At 38.1% G+C, this 23,554-nt stretch overlaps 1 protein-coding gene across 2 annotated transcripts in view; it reads right to left on the reverse strand.

Annotated features, from left to right (window-relative positions):
* The window catches only part of DSCAM (DS cell adhesion molecule), a 460,950-nt gene that overhangs the window by 134,752 nt on the left and 302,644 nt on the right, over positions 1–23,554 (reverse strand). For both annotated transcript variants that reach the window (XM_057426358.1, XM_057426359.1), the window contains exons 9-11: positions 18,755–19,033; positions 9,125–9,244; positions 4,423–4,596 (exon numbers count right to left, since the gene is read on the reverse strand). In XM_057426358.1, coding sequence (XP_057282341.1) covers positions 4,423–4,596; positions 9,125–9,244; positions 18,755–19,033 — 573 coding nt within the window. The remainder of the gene's footprint in view (positions 1–4,422; positions 4,597–9,124; positions 9,245–18,754; positions 19,034–23,554) is intronic.

A 23,554-nucleotide genomic window follows, 5' to 3' on the forward strand; every position in this document is an offset into this window, starting at 1 on the left:
TCTCCATCACACCTTGCTGGCTTTACTGCAGGTGTTGTAGCAAAGTAAACTCATCTGACTGGCCATGTAGGAAGTGTGCTTTTATCTTACCCCTAGAAAGTTTCACAGAGGAAGCCATGCATAGACTTCTATGCATTTTAATACACAAATGCTGCAGTGCTTCAACCACACTGGGGAACAACTGTTAGCTAGCAATGGAAGGAACATCTTCACTAGATCCAGGATCTTCCTTCATAAGCATCTTTTGGGTTTATTTGTGTTTATTATTTTTTTATTTCTTTTGCTGCAGTAGCTAGTTGTGTGATTGGGGCTTTTTTATTCCATGAATTGTCTGAAGATGGAAATAAACAGATTGTGCTGGATATAGGGTGTGGTCAACATGGACGAGAGGCCCTATAAGGGAAGCAGAGGCAGCAGACGTACAGGGTGGTAAATTACCACAACCAAGACCCAGGTAGCTGCAGAAACAGAGCACTACACTCACTTGTACACTGTCAAGTCTTCTGTTCCCAAACAGTCTTTTATGTTATTCCAGCAGGTCTTCTCATAGATAATTTTTTAAAGTTAAAAAAAAAAAAAAGTTTAAGAAACTTAGCATTAAAATTATTAGCTGGGATTAGTATTTTACTTCTGGAAGAAGGTGTGGGTCTGTCTAACAGTTTCAGGTTTATATATTAGACACATATAATGCAATAGTTAAGAAGCATGTTTGGGAGGTAAGTGAATGGAGCAATTCTGTTTTCTTGGCAGACAGGATTTGTTGGAAATGTTTTGGTTATCAGATTAAAACTTCTCAGGCTCCACACTGACATGAAAATAAGTGAGAGATTTGAGAAGGGGCAGGGCTAACATGACTAACTTCAACAGAGTATTTACATAGGAACATACATACCTTAATGAAATTTGCTTTTCAGCAGGGAATTTTTTTCACAATACCATTCTATTGTGTTATATATTGCCCCTAAAGTGGAATTAGGGAGTGTGACATTTATTCAGATGAAGGCAGGCAGGCAGTCCATTTTAAGCAGACATCTCTTCCCTTGTGACTTCCAGGCAATCTTTAAATAATTTTAGCTCTTCCCTTCATGCTAAAGGCTCATTATCCTCTATAGAAATTCTTTAGAACCCTTCTCATCCCAGGAGTCATTTCTCAAGACAGCACTAGAATCCTTATTCCAGATCTCTCTCATAATTTTCTAATATTGTATGTCTAAGTGAATACAGAATTTGAGAACAACTTATCATTGGTTCAGAGGAAAAAAATCACTGATCATGATTTTTATGTCCATTTCTTGAAAAGAAAAGGAGAAGGATAATAGCTGCTAAGTGAAGATGCTCTGCTTTCATGGCTATCATTCTAGCCCTATGGTTCCTGATTCAGCATTGACTCTGACAGCTCTTTCTTTCCACATTTCTATTAGCATTCCTGAAGCATCTTTCTTTTGCTCTCATCTTTTTGCTTTGCAGTCCCTCCTCATGCAATCTCCCTTCAGCATATAAATTGAACCAGCTACTCTGACATGAAGGTGTCATGTAACAAATGATGAGGCTCTATATAAACATGTATCTGGAATTACTACCATTTTCTTCTCAGCATTAAAAGTCTTGTTAATCAGGCCAAGTCAGTTTATAGCTGTAGCTGGTTGGTCAATGCCAGAGGATCTGCCAACAGGGCTGGCCCAGCCCAGTCAGAAATTTTGCATGCTGTAGAAGGGGATAAAGCTCCTGTGGTGCGCATAAAAAATTTGCTGGGGAAGACAATCTGTGTTATTCTTGCTTCAGGTAAAGGCAAACCCATTCGTGGGATTGCTTTTGCTCAGGAACGCAGATATACTTGGTGGGTAATGTGGGAAGATGGGCTTCACTAAGAAAATGCCTGTCAATTTTAGAGGCTGCAAGTCATGGAAATATATTATGTTGATGCTTAATCTGTCCACTCCTGAACAAACAAAACAAAAATTTGTCTATCCTTTTTTGACATCAAAGGTCAGTAGCTTTTCTGTTTAGATACAGGTGAAACTGGAAATTCTGGAAGAGTAAAGCATCCAGCCACATTTAAGAGATTTGTCACAGGATCTATCAAAGGCAAAAAATTTATCCGGCTCTGTTACTAACAGAGTAGGTGAAAACTTCTATCAAACATGGAGGAGAAGAATCACCTATGCATAAGAGGTTGGCTTTTCTTAAGTTTGCACTGGTGCTATCAATGGTTAGCATCTGCATACCTGAGGTGTCTGTGGTACAAGGGACAGTTAAGATACAAAGGAAGTGGCTGTAAAGGCACTGTTGCCATGTCTTTCTTTCTGAGAGGCAGTCTAGTTTCGCAATCAGTGATTATATCTAAGCCACTTTACTTTTTCATCAGATGATTTGAGCTACTGTTCACAGACAACCCATACGTAGACTGAAGGAGGGAGGGAAACCAATTTGTCACAAGGAAGTCCAAGGTTTTTATCTAGTAGTAGGAACCTGAGGACTAGGGTCCAGAAACAGGCTTGTGGGAGTGAGGGTAAAAGAGCCAGAACAGCCAGACAGAAAAAGATAATGGCAAATTATAAGATAGAGTATCAGAGACAATAAATGTCCAGGCTTTCACTTTGGTGTCACTCCACCTGACATATTATGTGCTATAATCACAATGCCAGAAGAGGGGATCCAGCTATACCTGAAGCCCACCATGGCACACTTCCCCAGACCAGCTTCTCCTTAATGTGTGCTTGATTATAAAGCTAAAGCCAACATATGCTCTTGTGTGTACACACTAACACGCTAATGGCATTTGCTCTAACATCCATGCTGGGAGCAGTACGTGTGTTAGTGTGGATGTGTGAGGGTGTATAGACATGCTTGCCTGCTATCTCAGAGCTGGAGGGGTTTTCATTAGATTGAAACAGCAACTGACTCTCCAGGGAAGCTCCTGCTCCTATTTGATAAGGGATGCTCTTTTATCACACATGAAACTGCATGCAGTGATCAGACAGGCAGTGTGTGTGGCTGTCAACCAGAGGAAAGCTGTTTTTCTGTAGCATATTACAGCAGTGTATTGCTACTACAGTTGAAGATTGGCCCCAAAATGGCCAGTTGTGGAAACTGCAGAAGCTGGAACTTCTACTGATCAACAGAAAAAAGGTATGCAATTAATGCACTTGCTTGAGATAATGGGATATTGTGTTATTTTTCAGAAGACAAAGCCACTGTGGTATAACAGAGTGGAGAGGACATCTGAGGTACTGAGGCTTTCAAATCCAATAAAGTTAACACTGTTCCTTTCAAATAATTTAGTTATTCATTCGCTGATATTGCAACAAACAATGACCCTAAACCTAAACTTTGATGGTCTAAAATACAGCTCACCAATATAGAATAAGTTGGATTTTACTTTTAAAAAAAAAAAAAAAAAAAAAAAAGAAAAAAAATTTTCACTTTCAAGAGCAAACCTTTTTCAGGCTAATTGACATCTCTAAATTTCAAAGCACTCAGTCTATCTTCAAAAACCTTACAAACATGAAAGTGCATGGCTTGGTGACCTCCATCAATACTAGTCTAACAGGTCAGCCAGGAACGAAGGCTGATGAGATGGTTTAGTGTGAGGTGACCCTGCCCATGGCAGGGGGGTTGGAACTAATGATCTAAAGGTCCTTTCCAACCCTAACTATTCTATGATTCTATGTTGCAGTGTCATTAGTTGCTTCTTTAGTGAGAATTATATTATCTCTACAACTTCTTTTTTTCATAATATTTCCTCTATATTCTTAGCTGTGTTCATGTTTGGAGGAGTTATAGCTAGCACGCACCTGAAAATCAGGTTGCTCTTGTGCCCAGGAAGTACAGATAAATTGAGGCTGTGTACGCAATACAAATTCAACAGAGCTGGATGCATTTTCTGATGTTACTTGCAGTGACTAAGTCAAAATGACTACTGTGGCTGCATCTGTAATATTTCATAGTATGTTATGGTATCTTGTGGTATCAACTGTAATTATACCTATAATAGCTACCTATGGAATTGTTTAAGGGAGTTTTAAATTCATATTTTCTTCAACTTCTGAGACTTTTAATAGTTGCTGCAGGTATTTCTCCTTTGTTATTTTTTTTTTTACCCTGGACCAAAGAATTTTCTTACTTCCCCTTCATTACTCAGCTGTAGCTCATAGACATCATACAAATTTTTGAAACGAGATGTTAATCCTTTCCATCTTTAGGTCCCCTTTTCTCCTCCTATTAAGCAATGTTTTTTTTTATTAACGGTACTAACTTCCAGGTGCTCCCACATGCAGCTGAATGCCAACATTAAATTAAAACCAACAAAACAAATTTGTCACTTCCTTCCCCACCTGCTGTCCCTCTAAACTGAGGATGCAGTAGACAAGCCTTTTTCACTCAATGGTAATCTGAGTCACAGAGAAGTGTTTTAGTTCTTACTTTTAACAGTGAGGTACATGGACTTGCTGACGTCTGCTCCCACATCATTGCTGACCTTGCAGAGGTAGTATCCACTGTCTTCTTCTAGCACATGTTTAATCAGCAAGGAGCCATTTGTGAGAAGCTGGATACGACCATTCAATGCAATCGGCTGGAACTGTGGAACCCCAGCACCTAAAGGAGGACCCCCATGGAAATAGGTTAGTCAGGAATTAAAGTTGTTTTGTTTTTGTTTTTTTTTCTAAATAAAAACAAAGGCAGAAACTGTAGCATCCTATTCCTAGATGCTTAATTCAATAAAAATATGAATGGCTTCTGACATCATCAGAACAAACAGAATGTTTCTTTGCCAAAATTGAATTCATTAAATGGAAAGAAGACAGGCTTCTGGAATGTAACTGTAGGAGTAATTTGCCCATGTTAAAGGTAAAGGGGCAAAAGGAACACAAAGCTGGAATGTAAGAACCAGAAGTGGGGAGATGGAAAAGGAAGATTTTAAGACTGTTCATGGGTAAAAAACAACATTTGTTTCAGATTTAGAGGCTGATAAATTATTGACAATTACAGCTGAACAGTCATATAAGTATGCATCTGTAATGCATACACCAAATGAATTTCTTATGACTAAGAGGGGTTTCTGTTGTAGTAAACATGGTATACTCAAGAGACCTCTAGGACCTTGTTTACAGAACTTTAGGTAACATGGAAAACTGCATGTGTTGCATGTTTCCTCCTACAGCTGGCTGACTGATGACACATAAAATCTCTATTCTGTCATATTTGTAGCCAGTATTTATTTGGATTGTTGAAAAAAATACAGAAAAAGAAAGAAGAACCTGAGACCATTAAGTATACATGAGGTGCCAGGTTTGTCGGTAATGTAAAAATGAAAGTCTATAAAGAGACAAGAAGCCAAAGATTTCTGTATCAACTTTGGTTTTAAGAAAAAACACACTTTTCCTTGGAAATAAAATTCTGGGTGATTTAGAAATAGGGATTGGATTGCTGCCATGTTGACATGCCATACTGTCCAGAGGCTCACCGCAAGTTCAGGTTCCTCCATCATTAGGGACTCTCTAAGTATATACTAAGGTACGGTTCTTGTAACAAAGGTTTTCACAACCTACTTTGGCAGCAGGAGACAGGATTTTTCAGGGAAATAATTAATTAGTCTTCTTCAATGGAATTCTCTTATACATCTTTCTGTACAGGAAGTTAATATCTGTCAGCATTAATTAGTGTTGGCAGTTGGCTGAGTCAGCCCAGGAGAAAATACAATGAATAAATATGGGAATGATTTAGTATAAAATAGCAAGTTATAATGACTCGTGAGTAGAACATCTAGAATACTAAAAAAGACCACCCATGCATACTGAAAGTCCTTCTAGTCCTAAAAGTGTTTGCTTTAGAGACTTACAGTTACCCTGAAGGTCTGGTGGCCAATACTGTGAACTAAGGAATGTTAAAGACAGAGTATTTTCATAAAAATAAATCATGACTGTTGATTTTCAACTATTTTATTCACATGCATATCACATTTCCCCTTTTATTGTTTTGTTTGTTTTCTTTTCTTTAATAAGCCATTTTCCTTGTAATTTAATTGGAAGCCACATTTATGCTTCACAAACTCTACCTGTCTGCAAGTGATTGCCCAAGTAGATAGATGCAAGCACTCACTTCTTATATTTTTCTTCACATGAAAAATTCTAGGAAAAAGTCTGTGTTCCCAGAAATGAAAGGGCTGATATTCCTGAGGATAGCTACAACTGGGCAAAATTTTGCATACCAGTTTGCAAAGGCTTCTTATTCTTCACTGTTTCTTACTCTGCACTGTTCTTACTCTGCACTGCTGTTACATCCAAAGTCCCGCCTGAGCAGCGACAGCAGCTTATCAAACACAAATGCATGAGTGAATCTGCAAGAGGACTCCATCCTCATGAATCACAGAATCACAGACTGACTGAAGCTGGAAGGGGCCTCTGGAGGTCATGTGGTCTAACCCTTTTTCTCCAGAAAGGCTACCAAAAAATGGTTGCCCAGGACCATGTCCAGACGGGTTTTGAATATCTCCAAGGATGAGACACCACAGCCTCTCTGGGCAACCTGTGCTGGTGCTCAGCCACCCTCACGGTAAAAATGTGTTTGTTCATACCCAGACAGAATTCTCCTGTGTTTCGCTTGTGAGGTGGGCTGATGCCAACCTCATGAAGTTTAACCATGCCAAGTGCAAGGTCCTACACCTGGGTCGGAGCAATCCCAGGCCCAGCTACAGGTTGGGCAGAGAAGAGATTCAGAGCAGCAGAGAAGGACTTGGGAGTGTTGGTTGATGAGAAAATGAACATGAGCAGGCTTCAGTGTGTGCTTGCAGCCCAGAAACCCAACCGTATCCTGGGCTGCATCAAAAGGAATGTGACCAGCAGGTCGACAGGAGGTGATCCTGCCCCTCTGCTCTGCCCTTGTGAGACCTCACCTGGAGTATTGTGTGCAGTTCTGGTGTCCTCAACATAAAAAGGACAGGGAACTCTTGGAACAAGTACAGAGGAGGGCCAGGAGGATGGTCAGGGGACTGGAGCACCTCCCATATGAAGATAGGCTGAGAAAGTTGGGGCTGCTTAGCCAGGAGAAGAGAAGGCTGCGTGGAGACCTCATAGCAGCCTTCCAGTATCTGAAGGGGGCCTATAGGGATGCAGGGGAGGGACTCTTCATTAGGGACTGTAGTGACAGAACAAGGGGTAGCGGGTTCAAACTTAAACAGGGGAAGTTTAGATTGGATATAAGGAAGAAATTCTTTACTGTGAGGGTGGTGAGTCACTGGAATGGGTTGCCCAGGGAGGCTGTGAATGCTCCATCCCTGGCAGTGTTCAAGTCCAGGTTGGACGAGGCCTTGGGTGACATGGTTTAGTGTGAGGTGTCCCTGACCATGGCAGGGGGGCTGGAACTAAATGATCTTAAGGTCCTTTCCAACCCTAACTATTCTATGATTCTATGATTCAGCGCGTGCCCATTGCCTCTTTAAATCTGAAGGGCTTAAATCAACATCTTCTTGCTGATTATTGACCACTGTAATTACAGACAGTAAGTCCGTTTCCATTACCTGTCTATCCTGATGTACAAATAAATGAATTTTTTTTTTCCATTTTTCATCAACATAAAAAGCCAGTTACACAAAGTTACCTGCAGGTGTACAGATGCCCTTTCTATTCTGTTGTGGTACTTACAAACGAACTATGGTCCAATTGCTTTACTCCAATGGCCTCACCTCAGTAATTATTTCAGAATTGGGCACAAACCTTGCTCACAAACTAGTTATATAATGTTTCTCTTTAAAGGAAGATGTAGCATATATCCCATTGACCTGTAGAGCACCCTAGACTAGGTACTGAAATTGCAGTCATCCATTAGCAATATACAGACTTTTGTAAAAATACTGATGTTTCCCCCTAGAGTTACTTTGGGTAAGATTTTGTTAGATGACTTTGCCTACATCACTTATACTAAAACTTTCTTTGACTTAAAAATTTCAGAGCTGTTAGTGGAAAACCTTTAAAATAGTCACTTGAGAGTAGAGAATTGATTTGGAGAAAACTCCAGGAACAAACTAAATCAAAATCAAACTACTATCCATTTCTCCTTTATTAAGATGGGCCACTTGTCTTTCACAGTTAATTACAACCCAGCTAGCTTGGCTTGGCCTCCTCCTTCAACATGCAAACACAACAAAACAGAATTACTTCATCGTGACCTATACTCATAATTAAAACCCCTTATACCACTGAGATTAATGGAATTTGAAGCTCTGCATCCTTCTTCCCATAAACCAGAATTTACAAATAAAAGCATAGTCTTTAACATGAACATTTCTCTTCCTTCACCTTTTTTCTGAAAATATAATGATATGATAATAAATAAAATACAACATTAATATAAATGTATATCTTCAAATATAATTATATTATAGATCCCAAGGAAATAAAAAATTACATAGAACATTATATAAGGATTTTTTCTCAACAGCACCTATTTTTTATTTTTTAAGAGTTAACTCATTCAGACTGGATACATTGTTCAGAGAGTTTGTTTTCTTGCTAAAATCTACCAGAAGACAATTGGCCAAAAGACGCAATCTAAAAGACAGCACATTTTAATTAAAAAGCAGTCAATTTCTTATGGTTACTGAGGGTCAAGTGGGGCCAGTTTTAATACTCTGTTACATGAGAAGAAAATGTTAAAGCATTATGTAAAGCGCATAATGAACTACTGCTTATGTTAATGCTACCTGACCTTTCTTCTTTGCTGAAAAGATATGGTTGGCCAGGTTATCATGAATTTTGAAGGGAAAAAAATATCAGCCAAATGCGGCTGGCGGACCTTGTTCTGAGGGTGTTTCAATTAAAGCAGTACCTCTTTTCTCTTGGTCATCTATTTTATCACTTGCCTGCTGAGGCCATAGCTAACCCAGGCACAAATTTACAGCTCCAGGATGTCTTCAAGGCTGACCAAAAGTCTATCTAGTTCTGCCTTGTGTCTATGACAATGGCCAGCACTAAGTGCTTAGAGAAATTATATAAGAAGAGTATAAACATGACTGATATTTCCCTTACTGCATCCAGTCAGCCTCTGCAATATGAAGATTAAGTTAGGAACTCACAGGCTGAGTAAACCAGAATTAATCTGTTACCAGTGATCACTGGAGGAATCCTACCTTTTGAGTACTTCCAGACAATGGTAGGAACAGGATAACCCTCTGCAGAGCAGTTGAGAATGACAGCTTTTCCATAGATCCCATCCTGGTCACTGGGCTGAACCACAAACCTAGGGGGCACTGTAGGAGGAAGCAAAAGGAGCCTTGAGAATTTGCACAACTTACCAGGTACCTCAAAACGGCAGACCAGTCAAATAAGGAGGCATAAAATTTCATAGCAGAAAGCAAAAATTAAAACCAGCTTTTTGATCATCCAGTGTCATAGTAAAGTTGGTTTTACACGATTATTGACTTTCTGTGCATAATATCAATGTATTTCTTGACAAGCACAACAAAAACTGTGGTCTTTTCATGATATAAAAACAAGTTAATAAAAGTCTCTCCATAGCAGAGGTTATACAATGGACCAAGAGATAAATCATACTACTAAGGTCAAAAAAGAAATGCTTTCTAACAAAGGCAGAGGTTTGACAGATGTCTAAGAACAACTGAAGTTTTCTGTGTTTGCTTTTTATAACAGTGAACTAGTAAGCTTTAGAACAAGAATTATTTAGTGTAAATAAACACAGAATCTTATAAAATGTTTTAGGTTGGAAAGTACCTTAAAGATCATCCAGTTTCAAATCCTCTGTCATATCAGGGACACCTTCCAGTAGACCAGGTTGCTCAAAGCCCCATCCAACCTGGCCTTGGACACTTCCAGGGATGAAACATTCACAACTTCTTTGGGCAACCTGTTCCAGTGCATCACCACCATCATGATGGTTCACGTAAAGAACTTCTTCCTAATTCCTAATCTAAATTTAGCCTCTTTCAAATTAAATCCAGTTTCCCTTGCAATCTTAGAAAAAAAAACACCCCATCATTTTTAATAGCAATCAATGCACTTCATATTAAAATGAGAGTGTTTGAACCATAACTTCTGATGGGACTTTTCTTTCCAAACAGCTGTAGAAACGTTCAACAGAATTTGTTTGCATTAGGTTGAAGAGGGAGGAGAAATGTTACTGGAATAGAGGCATTTGCATCAATGTCTAAGTATTATTAGACTTTTTGTAAGGCAGCATAAAACCACTGCACTGAGTCTTCCAGACATATGTATCTATTTATACATAAATAAGAGTTGCTTATCTCAAGGAAAAGTTCTACATCTTCCAAATATAGATACACAGCAAAGAAATCAACTTAAGACAATGTAGTTTAAAACTACTGCTTACCATGAAGGCCCAATACTAAATGTCAAAGGCTCAATAAAACATGGAGATTTGACAAAAGTTTTAAAGAAAAGCTGAAAATTGTAAAGAATGTTGAAAGCCCCACAGAAGTTATTTAATATTAAAAGCACTTGATGGTTATATTGAAGTCAGTTAAGGTCAAGGTTTTCACTGACATCCTATTCAGTGGTTCACAACATGAATAAGTAAATACCTGAGAAAAAAAGTAAATTATTTGTGTCCTTATCCCACATGTTATTCTTTTTGTCTGTGCTACAGAGAAAATGTAGTAAGGGGACTGAGCCTGGGGCAGATTTTTTTCCTCTCAAGTGCAGCAAAACACTCAGGTACTCCTAATAGTTTCTTGCTTTCCTTTCCTCACAGCAGCACGGGCCCACAGATATAAATGCAACCTAATGGATTCACAGCTCCACAGGTCCAGCCAGTGCTAACTTTTTCTGAAACTTGGGAGAGACAGAACAAAGGGCCCAACCAGCCCTCCTTGCTTTGATCCAAACCTTGATCAGACCCCACCACCTGCCTCTCCAGAAGTGTCAGAAATTAAGAAAGGAACTATGAGAGAAGGCTGTAACATGAGGAAATGTAAAGCAGAACAGAAGTGGATCAAGAGTACAGTGACTGACATTGGACCAGAAACAGCTCTTAATGGCCATGAATACAGTACTGATTATATATCAGAAAAACTGTTCAGCAGAAGCACCAGTGTTATAAGACATGACTTTAAAGGTTTTTCAGTATAAACACTCTCATATTTTATGCAAATAACACCTTACATTATACCAGAGAATTTTCCTTAAGGAGAAACTTGAGCTGGCAGTGTTGGTACAGACAGGACTGCTAAAAATTGGAGGTATCTAGACATACTGTCTACATATTCAGATAACCCTCCTCACAGTGGCTCAAGCCTTCCTCTCCATGCCTCCATAATCCAGACTCCAACTTTCTCTTTCCATCTTCATAGATACAACCATTTTATAAAAGATAAGAACAATCTTCTGGAGAGTATACAAGCCCTTTAACTGGACTTTTTTCTTATTGAATCCTACAGCTGTTTATTGCCTAACTATGTACAAAGAAGCTCCACTGCTGTTTGGAATGTGGCTAGAAGAAGCAGAAGGAATTAACAGTAGTAGAGGTAAGAGACACCTTTGTACTAGGAGATATTTACACTGCTATCAAACACTTTGGCTTTCCAAATGGCTGTCATACTGACCAACGTATATCATATGTTACATTATTCATGATAGGTAAACATCAAACATGAAATCCTGGCAACAGCACCTCTGTGGAATCACCCACCCTGTTCTAATTATCTACTTAGAGAGGACAGAAGACATTTGCTTCTGTAGCTCTTTTCTCCTTGTTTTGTGTCCATTTTATCACAATGAAACACAAAAGGAGTCCTAAGTACTTATTTTCAAAACAGGTGGAAAGTACAATTAGTTGCACAAATAGATTTGATTTTACACGACTCAGCACGGTGACATCAGCTTGTTTCACCTCGGTAAATGCAAGTATGCTTTTGTACATTTGTATGCACAGCTTCTGAAAGATCACTGACAAGCTACTTAACCACAAAAAGAGTAGACCAAAAAAACCCCAGCAAACCTAAATCATGGAACCATCTCAGCTGTATCAGTCTTACAGGTTAATGATTACAAATGATGCACTGGAGTGACTGATAGTTACTGGCCTCCTCTACCACTGAAAAGTGTGAAGAGAGACTGCAATACCTTCTAAAATCTCGTACTTTTCAAAACGTATACAACTTCTTCATTTTATTTCCCTTCTTAAAAAAACATTATATTCTTCATTTGCTATTGATGACACTAACAAGAAGTGATAATTTTTCAAGAAATAATTGATTATATTAAACGGGTAGACATATGCAGAAATTTCTGGAGAAGTTAAGAAAGGTTGCCCAGTATGGAAAAAGGCAATCAGCCTTTAAAACGCTATTTGCAATAAAGTTTCCTGTTAAAATATTTTTTGTTTTGTTTTGTTTAATTCTTTGGGGCATACATAGAGAAAAATGGATGGATTACAAGTATAAATGTTGAGCATGTCTATGAAATGCATCCTTCCACATTTTAATGAACTCATTTAGCTATCCTTGATGTGTTGTCCCACTAAGGCTCACAAGCTCTGAACACAGCATTTTATCATATTGATTTCACTGTATTTTGGGTATATGTAAAACTTAAGGTTTTGCTCAAATATTCTACTCATTGCTTTCAATACAGAATGATACCAGAACGGTAACTGTGGAAATTAAATTTTGCCATATAAGCTACAGAGCCAGATGTATGATTAGCAGTTGTACAGTTTACTTATACTGTTCCATAAACAAAGCATGTTTCAACCTTACTTGGCAAAAACTCTGCCCATATACAGTAATAGAAACAATTTCTATATTCAATAAAGCTTTGGCTTTCCTTTAGAACTACTTATAAAAATGCCAGGTGCTGCTCTGATTTTAAAGACATGAACCCTTGACACTTAGTCTTAAGATTGCCAATAGAAATAAGAAAAGATGCTACAGTGAAACAAAATTACTCATTCAATGACCTTTCAGTTATTTCTGTATTGCTGTCTAGGTAAACCACAGGATTTTTCTTCTTATACAAAAGTTTAAAAAATAAGCAGAGGAGACCTTTACATTTATTTTTTCCTTACTGATAGTTTGCTTCTCAATTTTGTTTCAAATTAATAATTTGGTCAGTTCTATGTGTTACCATATTTTGGAAGACAATGCACTTACTATTTGATCTAGATTTTGATACTTATCTTTTGGTTATAAAGGTACACTCGCCTTTTTTTATCTTTCAGGAACTCATTAGCCCTAAAAGAAAATTTTCTTAAAATTTAACAAAGTTAATTTGTCTGATATGCTTAAGAGGAGATAGTGGAGAAAAGCAAGCAATTAGTTCCCCTCCTCTCTCTTTAGCTGTAAAGATGTGGGCCTCTTCTACCTCTTTAGAAGTGAAACATTCTTAAATAGCTCATGAATATGATTGAACAGTTCTACATTTATTATTACTCTTGTTTCAACAGCACAGTCCTTTGAGTCTGTAAAGGAGGGCATTTAAAATTCCTTTAACAGTGAATTTCTGCTAGGCTTTCTCATTTCATGCAGCCCACGGATCTGTGATGAGAAATGAGCTGTTGAATTGTTTAGTGTAAGAGCAATAAGGTGACAGATGCAAACTATTTAATGGCTGAACTCAAAGGACCTAAAAAGGTGTTTTCAGTCAATATTATGACTAGCAGTCCCAGGCTCTCACAAAGGAAAAACAAAGGATGATAGCAATCAGAATAGGATGTTGAAGATAACATGAACGTCACAGTGCCATTTTAGGGGAAGGAAAATCCTTTTATTAGCTCCTTGTGTGAAATAATCTGAAATAATCCTGATAAAATGGTAAAATATAAGATGGTACCCTACGAAGTTACTGCTTAGAAGTGCCACTGTTGGTCTCAATGGACTTTACAAGCTTCTAACAAAAAATCTGTTTATGAGTTCATGGCTAAAATTCTCTGACTTAATTTTGCTTTATGTAAATCCAAGAATCCTTTCTGACTGTGCTTTATGCCAGGCACCAGACAACAAACTTGCACACGTCTTCCTAGACTTCAAATCTATGCAAGTGCTTCTGGCTCCCAAGTAGAGCGATTAGTATATCACACCAGAGAGCAATTCTGAAGGCTCATAAGACAAGCTCCTCCGGTGGGCTACTGGAGTGAGTTAAGAAATAATCTATGACATTGGCCCAGAACACAATGTTTCATTTTTACATGGAATATTTGTACTTTACATTTAGATCATACTGTCAAAATGATGGAAGAAATTTAATCAGCCAAAGCAACCATTGATGTATTAATGAATGAGATCATTAAACACTGTACTTTAGCAAAGATGAACAGTTATTAAATTTGGTCATTGGACCTAAGGGGTCGATTTATCTGGTTTAGTGAAACCATTTGCTATGCAGTTCAAGAAAAAAGATGTACTTTTGCAAAATGAGGCAGTGCCTAGTGGTTTGTGTTGACCAGGTTTGTCTAATTAGGACATAAAATAGGAAGTCACTCTTTCAAGAGTAACCTTCAAAGCCGCAGTGTAAGTGCCAGCAAAGAAAATAAATGAGTTTTGACTCCAGCTGCAACCATAAATCTTCTCACCCTGTTTTTCTATCACAAGCTGCATTTGCTGCGTCACACCAGCACTACCAAACATTAGAAAAAAGACAGATATTTACTTCCTAATTGGAAGATTCAAGGCTTAGGGACTCCTCATTGGGTGCCTAACAATATAATGATATTCAACATTTCTGGCAAGTAAAAAATGAAAACACATTTACACCTAATGCACTAAATGCATTAAGAGGTGTTATTAGGTATTTACCTCATCTCAGTTTTAACTTATGATGTGTTCACTAATAGGAATTGTAAAATCATGATTTATGCACCCAGTACTATATTTGAATTCTCTATTCTGGCAGTGTCTGAAAAAAATTAAACTCATAATACATTTATGAGCTTTTTCTTTCTGGTTACCAATTAAAATATTTTTCACTGTTTTTTATTTCATAAGTACTTCGTTCCCATTTTAGGAAACTCTACAGAAATGAATACTACATGATAAAGTATATATAGATTTTTATCACTCTTTAGAAGACAATACTAATGAGTAAAGCCCTAATTAATTCCACATGGTGATATAAGTAGTTGACAGAGAAGATATTTTCCTAATTTTTAGGGATTGCTTCCTTGACAGGATCCTATTCTTTCTTTTTTCTTATCAGCATACCTAGAAAAACAAGAGTGTGACAAGAAATACAATAATCAAAATAATGACTGGTGAGTTTCTGAGAAACCCTTCTAGCTTTCAAATTTTCAATGCATTTCCAGAGGAACTGCAGGCTGGGATATGTCAGAGAACAAGATTTTAAGAAGGAAAGGTCTGTGTTTGCTCAGATTGCCCTGGATTGCCTACCTCAGTTTCTTTCATAGACCCCCAAATAACAGAAACAGCAGTGAAGAGTTACTGTAAGGTGCCCACACAAAGACCGGTGCCTAATGTTTTGGGTTTTTTTTGGTTTTTTTTTTTTTTTTTTTCAACTTAATACTCCTGGCAAAATGGCAGTGCAGTTTAGGTATGAAAAATAATATTTGTAGGAAGATTATAGGAAAGCTATTTAACAAACTTAAAACTTAACAGGAACATGTGAATGCTAAAAAATAGCAGATACATGCAATCCAACAGAGAAAATATTGAGGAAAAGGTCTCAAGCTGTAAAGCTGAAAATTTATGTGGCTGCATGGATTCTGCAGAAGTTGCATACTCACTAGTACTTTAAATGTGGCAACAAGCAGCTGGCCTGTGTTTCTTCATTCATCTTAAGAATGGACTGGATTTAGATTCTACTTTTAAGTCTACCCAAGTACTGTAAATGATATGGACTCCCACTTATTTTGGAAACATGATAGCTTTCATCATGTTCAAGTCTGCTTTTAAAATGAATACAAGGACAATATAGATAAGGAAATAGGAACTTTGTCGTGAACAGTCATGTCTCCCTTTACTTTCCCATTCACTTTCTACTCTCATATCAAAATGTACAAACTTCACATAAATAAGATATTCCCAGAACACATCCCCTGACGTTTAGGAAAGCCAACATTTAAGTTTTAAGTACACTGCTGAGAAGCCATCACACAACGTGCATTAGAAACAAGAGGAGTTAAAGCACTATTTTTCTCCCTTTATTTGGAAAAAAACCACTTAGCTGGTTTATTAAAAGAATATGTTTCAGTTAAATGGCACCCATAAACAAAAAGGTGAGGAGGGTCAGAAAGCTTGGAGAAGGAACAGACAGCAGGAAAGCAAGCCTTTACTTTAATGTGTATAGGTCAGGCTGGATGCAAATGAGTAGTGACCAAAAGTAACCCTCTGATGGCTGTCTGTCTTCTATGTGGAATGACACAGATGGAGCAGTTTCAATATAAGGAAAAGAGGTCAGTCCAGGGTTTTGGCAGAAAATATAGGTCAAACATCATATTGTATTTCCCCCTTTTCTTCTGAGGGAGAACTATTATCTCAGATGAATACACAAAACTGATTAAGACATTATCATTTAAACTGACTGAGAGAGAAGCGAGGACAAAGGCTTAAAGGAGGCTGCTGCAGAGCACTGGCTGGGCAGAAAAGTAAGCAAGAGGGGAAAAATGAAGTAGCCCTCACAGCTTCCTAAAAAGTTGCAGGACTAGACTCTAGAAGTCTTCTGCAAGCCTCTGTGTAAAAGAGTGAAAAGCTACCCTTATTGTGCCCAGGGATTTACAAGGACACCCTTCAGTCACATAAACCCAACAGCTGCCATCCCACCACTGGGGCAGAGCCCTCACCAGGAGATGCAATGAGAGCACCAGCACATGAGGGCAAAATGGAGGTGTCAGCAGTGTGAGAGGAGTGCAAGAGCAGGCTACCCAGCACATCTCCTTCAGAGAACGAGGGAAAACTAATTGGTGCCAAAAAAGTCAGCAAAAGGCAAACATGTTCAGGGAACAGAGGTGAGGCCAGCCAGGGGCTTGCCAGAAGAGGAATTGCCCACTGACAGCAGGAGCCAGGATAACTGCAATTCAGGCAAGGCAAGGAGAAGTTAGGGGAAAGCAGGGATTGACCTGATCAGAGGGGCACAGAGCAGAAAACCCTACACATGGGCTCACTTGAGCTGTTACAGTGTCATGGATCTCAGTGCTGAAAAAAAGACAGTGTTTGCAGAGAGCCAGTTTCCAGTGGTACAATCAAGATCATCATTCCATTCCTGTTTCAATGACATGCCTATGGGAACTTGTACGGAGTTGCTACAGTGATTCATTCCAGCGACTTCAAGCACTGAGTGGAACTGCAGATCAGGTACAACCTCCGCTGTTATTAGATGCAACACTTCTTTGTAGGGCAGACATAGCCAGTGGACTGCCTCTTGTGACTGGAAGTTGTCAACTTTCCCTTCTCCAGCAAAAGATGAGGAAAATCTTTTATTATTAGAATTATTAATAGGGTTAAAAGCTAAAAGAACAGCTTGGGAAAAGAATAATTCTATGCATGTAGTTATTTAGAATACTTTATTTAGGAACTACTAGATAGATGGGGAAAGTTATAGATATCTGTACTGAACAATACTTAAGATTAAAAACAGTAAAAATTTAAAAAACCCCACATTGTTAAAATCATATTTATATCAAAATGATTGAAAAATCAATGGACCTATTTGCTACCAAGTTTTGAGAATACTATCATAAAAACCCATGAGCAAACACATATCGTAAGTGGAAAACTAGGGAATAATCTATTTAGAGATAGTCCTAGGACAGTGAGAAGATTGACATAAAAGGAAGAATTGTTCAGAAGATTTTGCTTCAAATGAGTTTATGAAGGGCAGGAAAAAAAAAGCCTGGAAAAGACGGCAAAAGCCCCTGACGTTTTAAGATTTATCTTGGTAAATTTACATAAAGGAATATAAAATGTAGTGATCAGCAACAGGCAGAAATAACTAGAGTTACTTGCTGGATTATGGAATATGTCCTCTTTCTCTGAGGTGTCTAATGGCTTCGTAGCAAGAAAGTGATGGTGGGAATGAAAGAGTATAATGCTAATTTTTTAAATATTAAAATCGAAAACACTTTGAAAAACTTTCAGAAACAAAAGGAAGCAATTTATTTTTGTTGAAGTAAATTAGAAAATCTTTCATAAGGCATGATTTCTATGTAATCTGGCTAAATTGCGATTTGAAGGGAAAAAGCTATTGAAAGCAAGGTATCTCTCTGAAAGGACTTTTCCTCATAAAATGTTTCTTTACTATAACTATATTCACATCTATTTCAAAGCAAAATGTTGTGAAGTCATCAATCATGTTACTTGCATAATAAACACAACTAAGGAAAAGAACAACATCGTAACAGGAGAGAGTCTTTTCCCCATGAAATCAGCATCAATGCTTCGGCTTTCTACTGACATAATGTTATATGAGAGACTGAGCTAAATTAAAAATGGGCGTAATCAGAGTAAAATAATAATGGAGAGGAATTCAATACCAATTTAAAGGCTTGATCCCAATGAACAGGCTTGTGCCTTAGAAAATTTCCAGGTCAGTCTTGTAGCTCACCCATCCACCTGTGGAGGGGGAAACCCACTCCAGGGTTTCTGACTAGTTTCAAGACTTTTGGATAGAAAAGTCATACTAGTTTCTGTGTTTCATTGCTCTGTGTGCTCTCTGTGATGAAGAGAGTGATTACCATATTTTTTTCTTTTTTATACTTCCCATCAAACAGATGTCATTACAAAATACTGATGAATTCTGCTTAATTGGCACCCTTCAAACTAATTACATCTACTTACCTCTCACGATTAATTGGCTTTGGTGCTCCACAGCTGCTGCATCATTTCTAGCTATACAGGTATAATTCCCATTGTGCATCAGTGAAAGATTAGAAATCCTTAAGGAGCTGGTGAAGTCAATGTTGTCAATCGTCACCCCAAGACTGGCTGGGATTGGCCTGCCGTCCTTCTGCCAGGTGATTGTGATGGGCAAATCCCCGGAGACCACCACGCAGGGAATGAAGACCCGCTGGCCGATGGAGAACCGCGGGAACTCAAAAGGCTGAATAAAAGGTGGAACTGAAACAAAAGAGGAAAGAGAAGCTATTGCAGTTATGGTTTCATTTCTGAAAAGACTATAATGGAACAGATGCACTGTCCTGAATATGTAAAATCAACACCTTTGACAGCCATAGAGAATTGTTTAGCTAAAACAATTAAGTCTTTTACAAATACTCTTTTTTTCTGAAGTAACCAATGTATAAAGCAGAGATCACAAGCAGCAAAATCCCTGGCTTCTAGGACATCAGACATCGGCAGATTCCTGCAAGTGTACTGAGTACCTCTTCAAGAAATCATGCTGCCAGTTTGTGACTTTCTATGTCTTCCAGCAGCGACACTGCCTGGACAGTCCAGGAAGAGCTCAGCAGCTTTCCAGGTCTGGTGCAAGGGCCTTGCTTAGGGTTAGGGAATAAACCTGGAAAAGGGTCCAGCTTTGATTCTGTGATGTGATGAAAGGGAGCGTAAACTTCTCTAACTGTTGCTGCACTTATTTCTTAGTGTTTCAAGTCACAATTCTCAGTAAGACTGAATAGAGGCATGTAGTGAAACGCATATACTTGTGCTATAGCAAACTAAGTTAAAAATGATTTCTAAACAGAGGGGTAGTACATAAAAACACTCAAGTTGGTGTTTAATTCCTGCTAAGCATTTTTGCCTGTCAATTTATTTATTTTTTTCACTTATTATTCTGTGGTTGAATAAAAAGATATGAAAGAAATGCTCTTATTTTCTATCATGAGGAAGAATTCTGCTTCTTAAATAACATTTATTCTTCAGATATTTTAATAAAAGCAAAGGAAACAGTGGGTTGGAGTCAATAAACAAAGCAAGAATTAATGGAGGTGCCTCACTTGCTCCAGCTTGTGGTTGGAAGAATTTGTCATTACTAACAGTTTGGTAAATTGAGACTCAAATACCTACCAAGAAGAAGGAATTGAAATCTTCTCCCCTTCTCATGGGAGCACTGTAACAGCCAGGGCATTGATCTAAGATAGGTTTCTATCAATCACTCCTGAAAAGACTATAAAACCACTTTTGCAAGCAGTACTCAAATACTCATTCATCAAAAGAGAAGGTTCCTAGAGGTCATGTACCTGAGATATAGGAGTGCATTTTCCTTTTCTTCCCTGAGAGATTACTTACATATACTCTGTAGTACATTTGAACATCTTTAACAGGAAAGATTGAAGGATACTCACAACAGAACATTTATACTGCTCTGTATTAACTAGCTTCAGAAGAAAATGGAGTTGGTGGTTTTATCTAATTGTATTTCTTCTGTCCGTTCTTCCTTTAGCAAATCTAAGGCTGTTTTCCCCAGACCTGAAGCAGAAAAGCTCTTCAAAGTGACTGCAGTGTATGCTAGCTCATTGACTTCCCCAGCAGCATTTTTTCTCCTCTGCCGGTGTCCTATTTCTGGGACACAGGGACAGGTTTTTGTGACTATTACTATGTTAGCCAAAAGCATTTATTTTGATCTCTGCGTATGATAGCTTTTCCTCCATCAGGAGGAGCATCAGGAGTAAGAAAGTTTATCACTAAGGAAATGATACCAACCCCCTGAAGGATTAAGGCATTGTTCAAAGGCATGTTCAAATGCTTGCGTACATCAAGGTGCAAGAGATGAATGACGCAAATCAGACATTAACTCCACTGTTTCCAGTATAACCATGATGCCATTTGATGAGAAGCAGTTATGACCATGTGCAGCTGTCACAGAGAGGTAACATCAGGCATAGGGTACCACAAGTCATCCTTATAGGCTTCTGTTGACTTCTGAGAGCAGCTTGCTGTCTGTGGCTGTGAGAAGTGCCACTGCAATCAATTTTTCTCACATACTGTAACACCTTTTCCTGACTGCCATCTCTCAAATCGCTAAAACCTGTTGTTTGGAAAATCTGGTAGATCAGGCATACAGAAGAAAGGAAACACTGCATAAATTAGTGTGTTTATTTGAACTTTGAGCACTGGAAATTAACTGCTTTTTCACTTGGGGACCTAGTGTTAGGAAGTGAAGCAAAATGTCTGCCTGCCTCTTCTAAGTACCTTAGCACAGCTAACGCATTCACATGAGATATTTCAGATTCTTTGTACATCCCCAGGAAGAGGCCAAATTTCTCTTAGCATTTATTGACAAGCAATTTATAAGTGGGAATATGAAATTTCTAGAATAAGACTGTCAAAAGGCTTTGACATAACCTTTTTCCTTGATGACTGTGAATATCTGCTCCATGCCAAGTGCCCCCTTACTGTATTGGCTAGCACATTTCTGCCCAAATGCTTTTCTTAATCTCAGACATCATTACTGAAAGATATGCTAAAATTCCCAACAGGGTGGGAAATTGCTTCTGTATTTTCTGCTGAATGTGTAATAAATTTGAACCAATCTTTCATGGTCAAAATGGTATAAAAAGTCAGACAACATATATCTGAAGGATTATTATGTACATTTTCACTCTCCATCTCCCTGATGCAGAAAACAAGGAGCAAGATCGTTAGATCACATTGAAGTATTTTTCAGCAAATATTGATTTGCAAGGCTGCATTTACCAACTCTAAAATTTAAGAAGCAGCCTGCAGAGCATTTCAGAAATTGGCTAAAATATTTATCGAAAGCACATTTTCCTTCTAATCAGGTTTTTAAGATACAGAGGAAACCAACATTTATTTCTGCTTCAAAATATAATGCATATTCAACCTACAGCAGCTTGCAGTCCTGACAAGTAGCTTATTTTTAAAAACAGCTTGTACTTTAAAATTAGTACTTAAAAAAAGTAAATAGTCTACTGTTAACTTTGAAGTATTGAATGTTTTTCAGCCACAGTATTTACCAGTTTTGTCTGATAAAGGCAGTTACTGGTGACCTAACATAGCAGATAAATTTTCTTCCTGCCAGTGTAAAGAATGAAACAATCACAAAAAAATCACTTATTAAAAACATAAACTAAAGCATACCTGACATCAGGCAAATAATTTTTGAAATACTGATGTTGGCATAAATATATATGTCAGTCTATATATCTCTGCCGTAAAAAGTTGATATATATCCATGACAGGAAAAAAAATCAAGCTTGGTTAAGTAGCATGTGGTTTATTTTTTTCTTTTTTTTTAAACTAAAGCTGTTTCATGGCCAGGCAGCGTTAAAAACATAGGGGGGCTGTATACTCCTTTAACTCAGAGAGAAAAGTTACAGTAGGACAGATGTATTTAAAAATGTGTTTAAAATACTCAAGGTGTGTTGAAGTATTTTCCTTCCCTATACGTAGCTCTACTTTGATCATACTTCAAAGCTTCTTTTTTTTTTCTTTTTGGTTAAATTATGCCCTTTTTTATATAAGGCGTTACATGTTAATTGTATACAGAGAGGGCTGTCTGTGTATGTATGCTTATGTATATATAAGGAATATTTCTTTCTCTACCCACAACAGGAAGAAGATTGAAAAATCTCTGCTTCATGCAGTGAAGTGCGATGTCTTGGGACTGCTTTATTGATGAGTGCTTGAATTAAGTGTCTATTTAAGAAGAGGATCATGGGCCAGCCTCATTAGTGCTAACACAGAAAGATTTAAATTATGGTTTTGTGCCCTAGCAAGGTCTTCTGTACCACTGGGAGATTACTGTAAAGGAGGGCAAGGAGAGCTTCCGCACTGCTCTCCATTAGCAGGGGAACATCCTTAATTTCTTGCCCTCCATTCCATGGGAGTTGTGCTGGAAACTGCTGAAAAGACACACTAAAACAGTGTTTCCTGCAGATAGTCTGACTCCTGCAGTAGCATCATAAATCTGGTATTCCTCTCCCGTGGCTCTGCATAGTAGAATGAAAGTTGTCCTCTGCTTTATCATTATAAATGGTTCCCTAATGGATTTTCTTGCAACAACACTGTTGCCCATAGTATAAAACCCCTTTGGCAATGAATACTTACCACATTGGCCCATTGGCTGATGCATAGTAATAATCGTCAAACTATGTAGCCTCTTAAGGCAGCCCTTAACCCCTTGATTTCACACTCTTGGAGCTCAAAAGCCAAAACTATTTTGTCTCTGCACAAACCCTAGCCACAGTCTAGTCATTTGTGAGTTTTTTCAAATATCAACTGTTTCACCTAAACCGCCCCATCCCTTTGTGGGTGATGGTCTGAGCAATTGTACAGTCACTGAAGCACTGGATTTTTCTGCTTCTTTCTTCTATGTATTGAGCCTTATTGATAGGGCACGTCATTCAGCAAAAAGCATTTACTGAGATGAACCTCATACCCCACTCCCTTGTTTTATACTAATATATCCTGTCTTAAAAGAAGGAACACTGTCATATTCTTTGGGCCTAGGTGTATGCCCTGAAAAAAAAACCAAACCAAACCAAACCAAAAAGCCAAACCAAATTAATTCCTGCAATGCTCCTGCTGTTGCACTACATTTCCCTCTACTTGTAGGTTCCATAGTTACCAAAATTAACCCTGTATTCAAATATTCAAGATCTTACCACAACAAACTGTGGTTTTTTATCAGGAATGTTTCCAAATGTGGCAGAGCAAATGCTG

The sequence above is a fragment of the Pezoporus wallicus genome, unplaced genomic scaffold (genome assembly GCF_028554395.1).
Source record: "Pezoporus wallicus isolate ANWC-B61680 ecotype Strahan unplaced genomic scaffold, APGP_CSIRO_Pwel_v1 contig_8747, whole genome shotgun sequence".
Lineage (NCBI taxonomy): Eukaryota > Metazoa > Chordata > Aves > Psittaciformes > Psittacidae > Pezoporus > Pezoporus wallicus.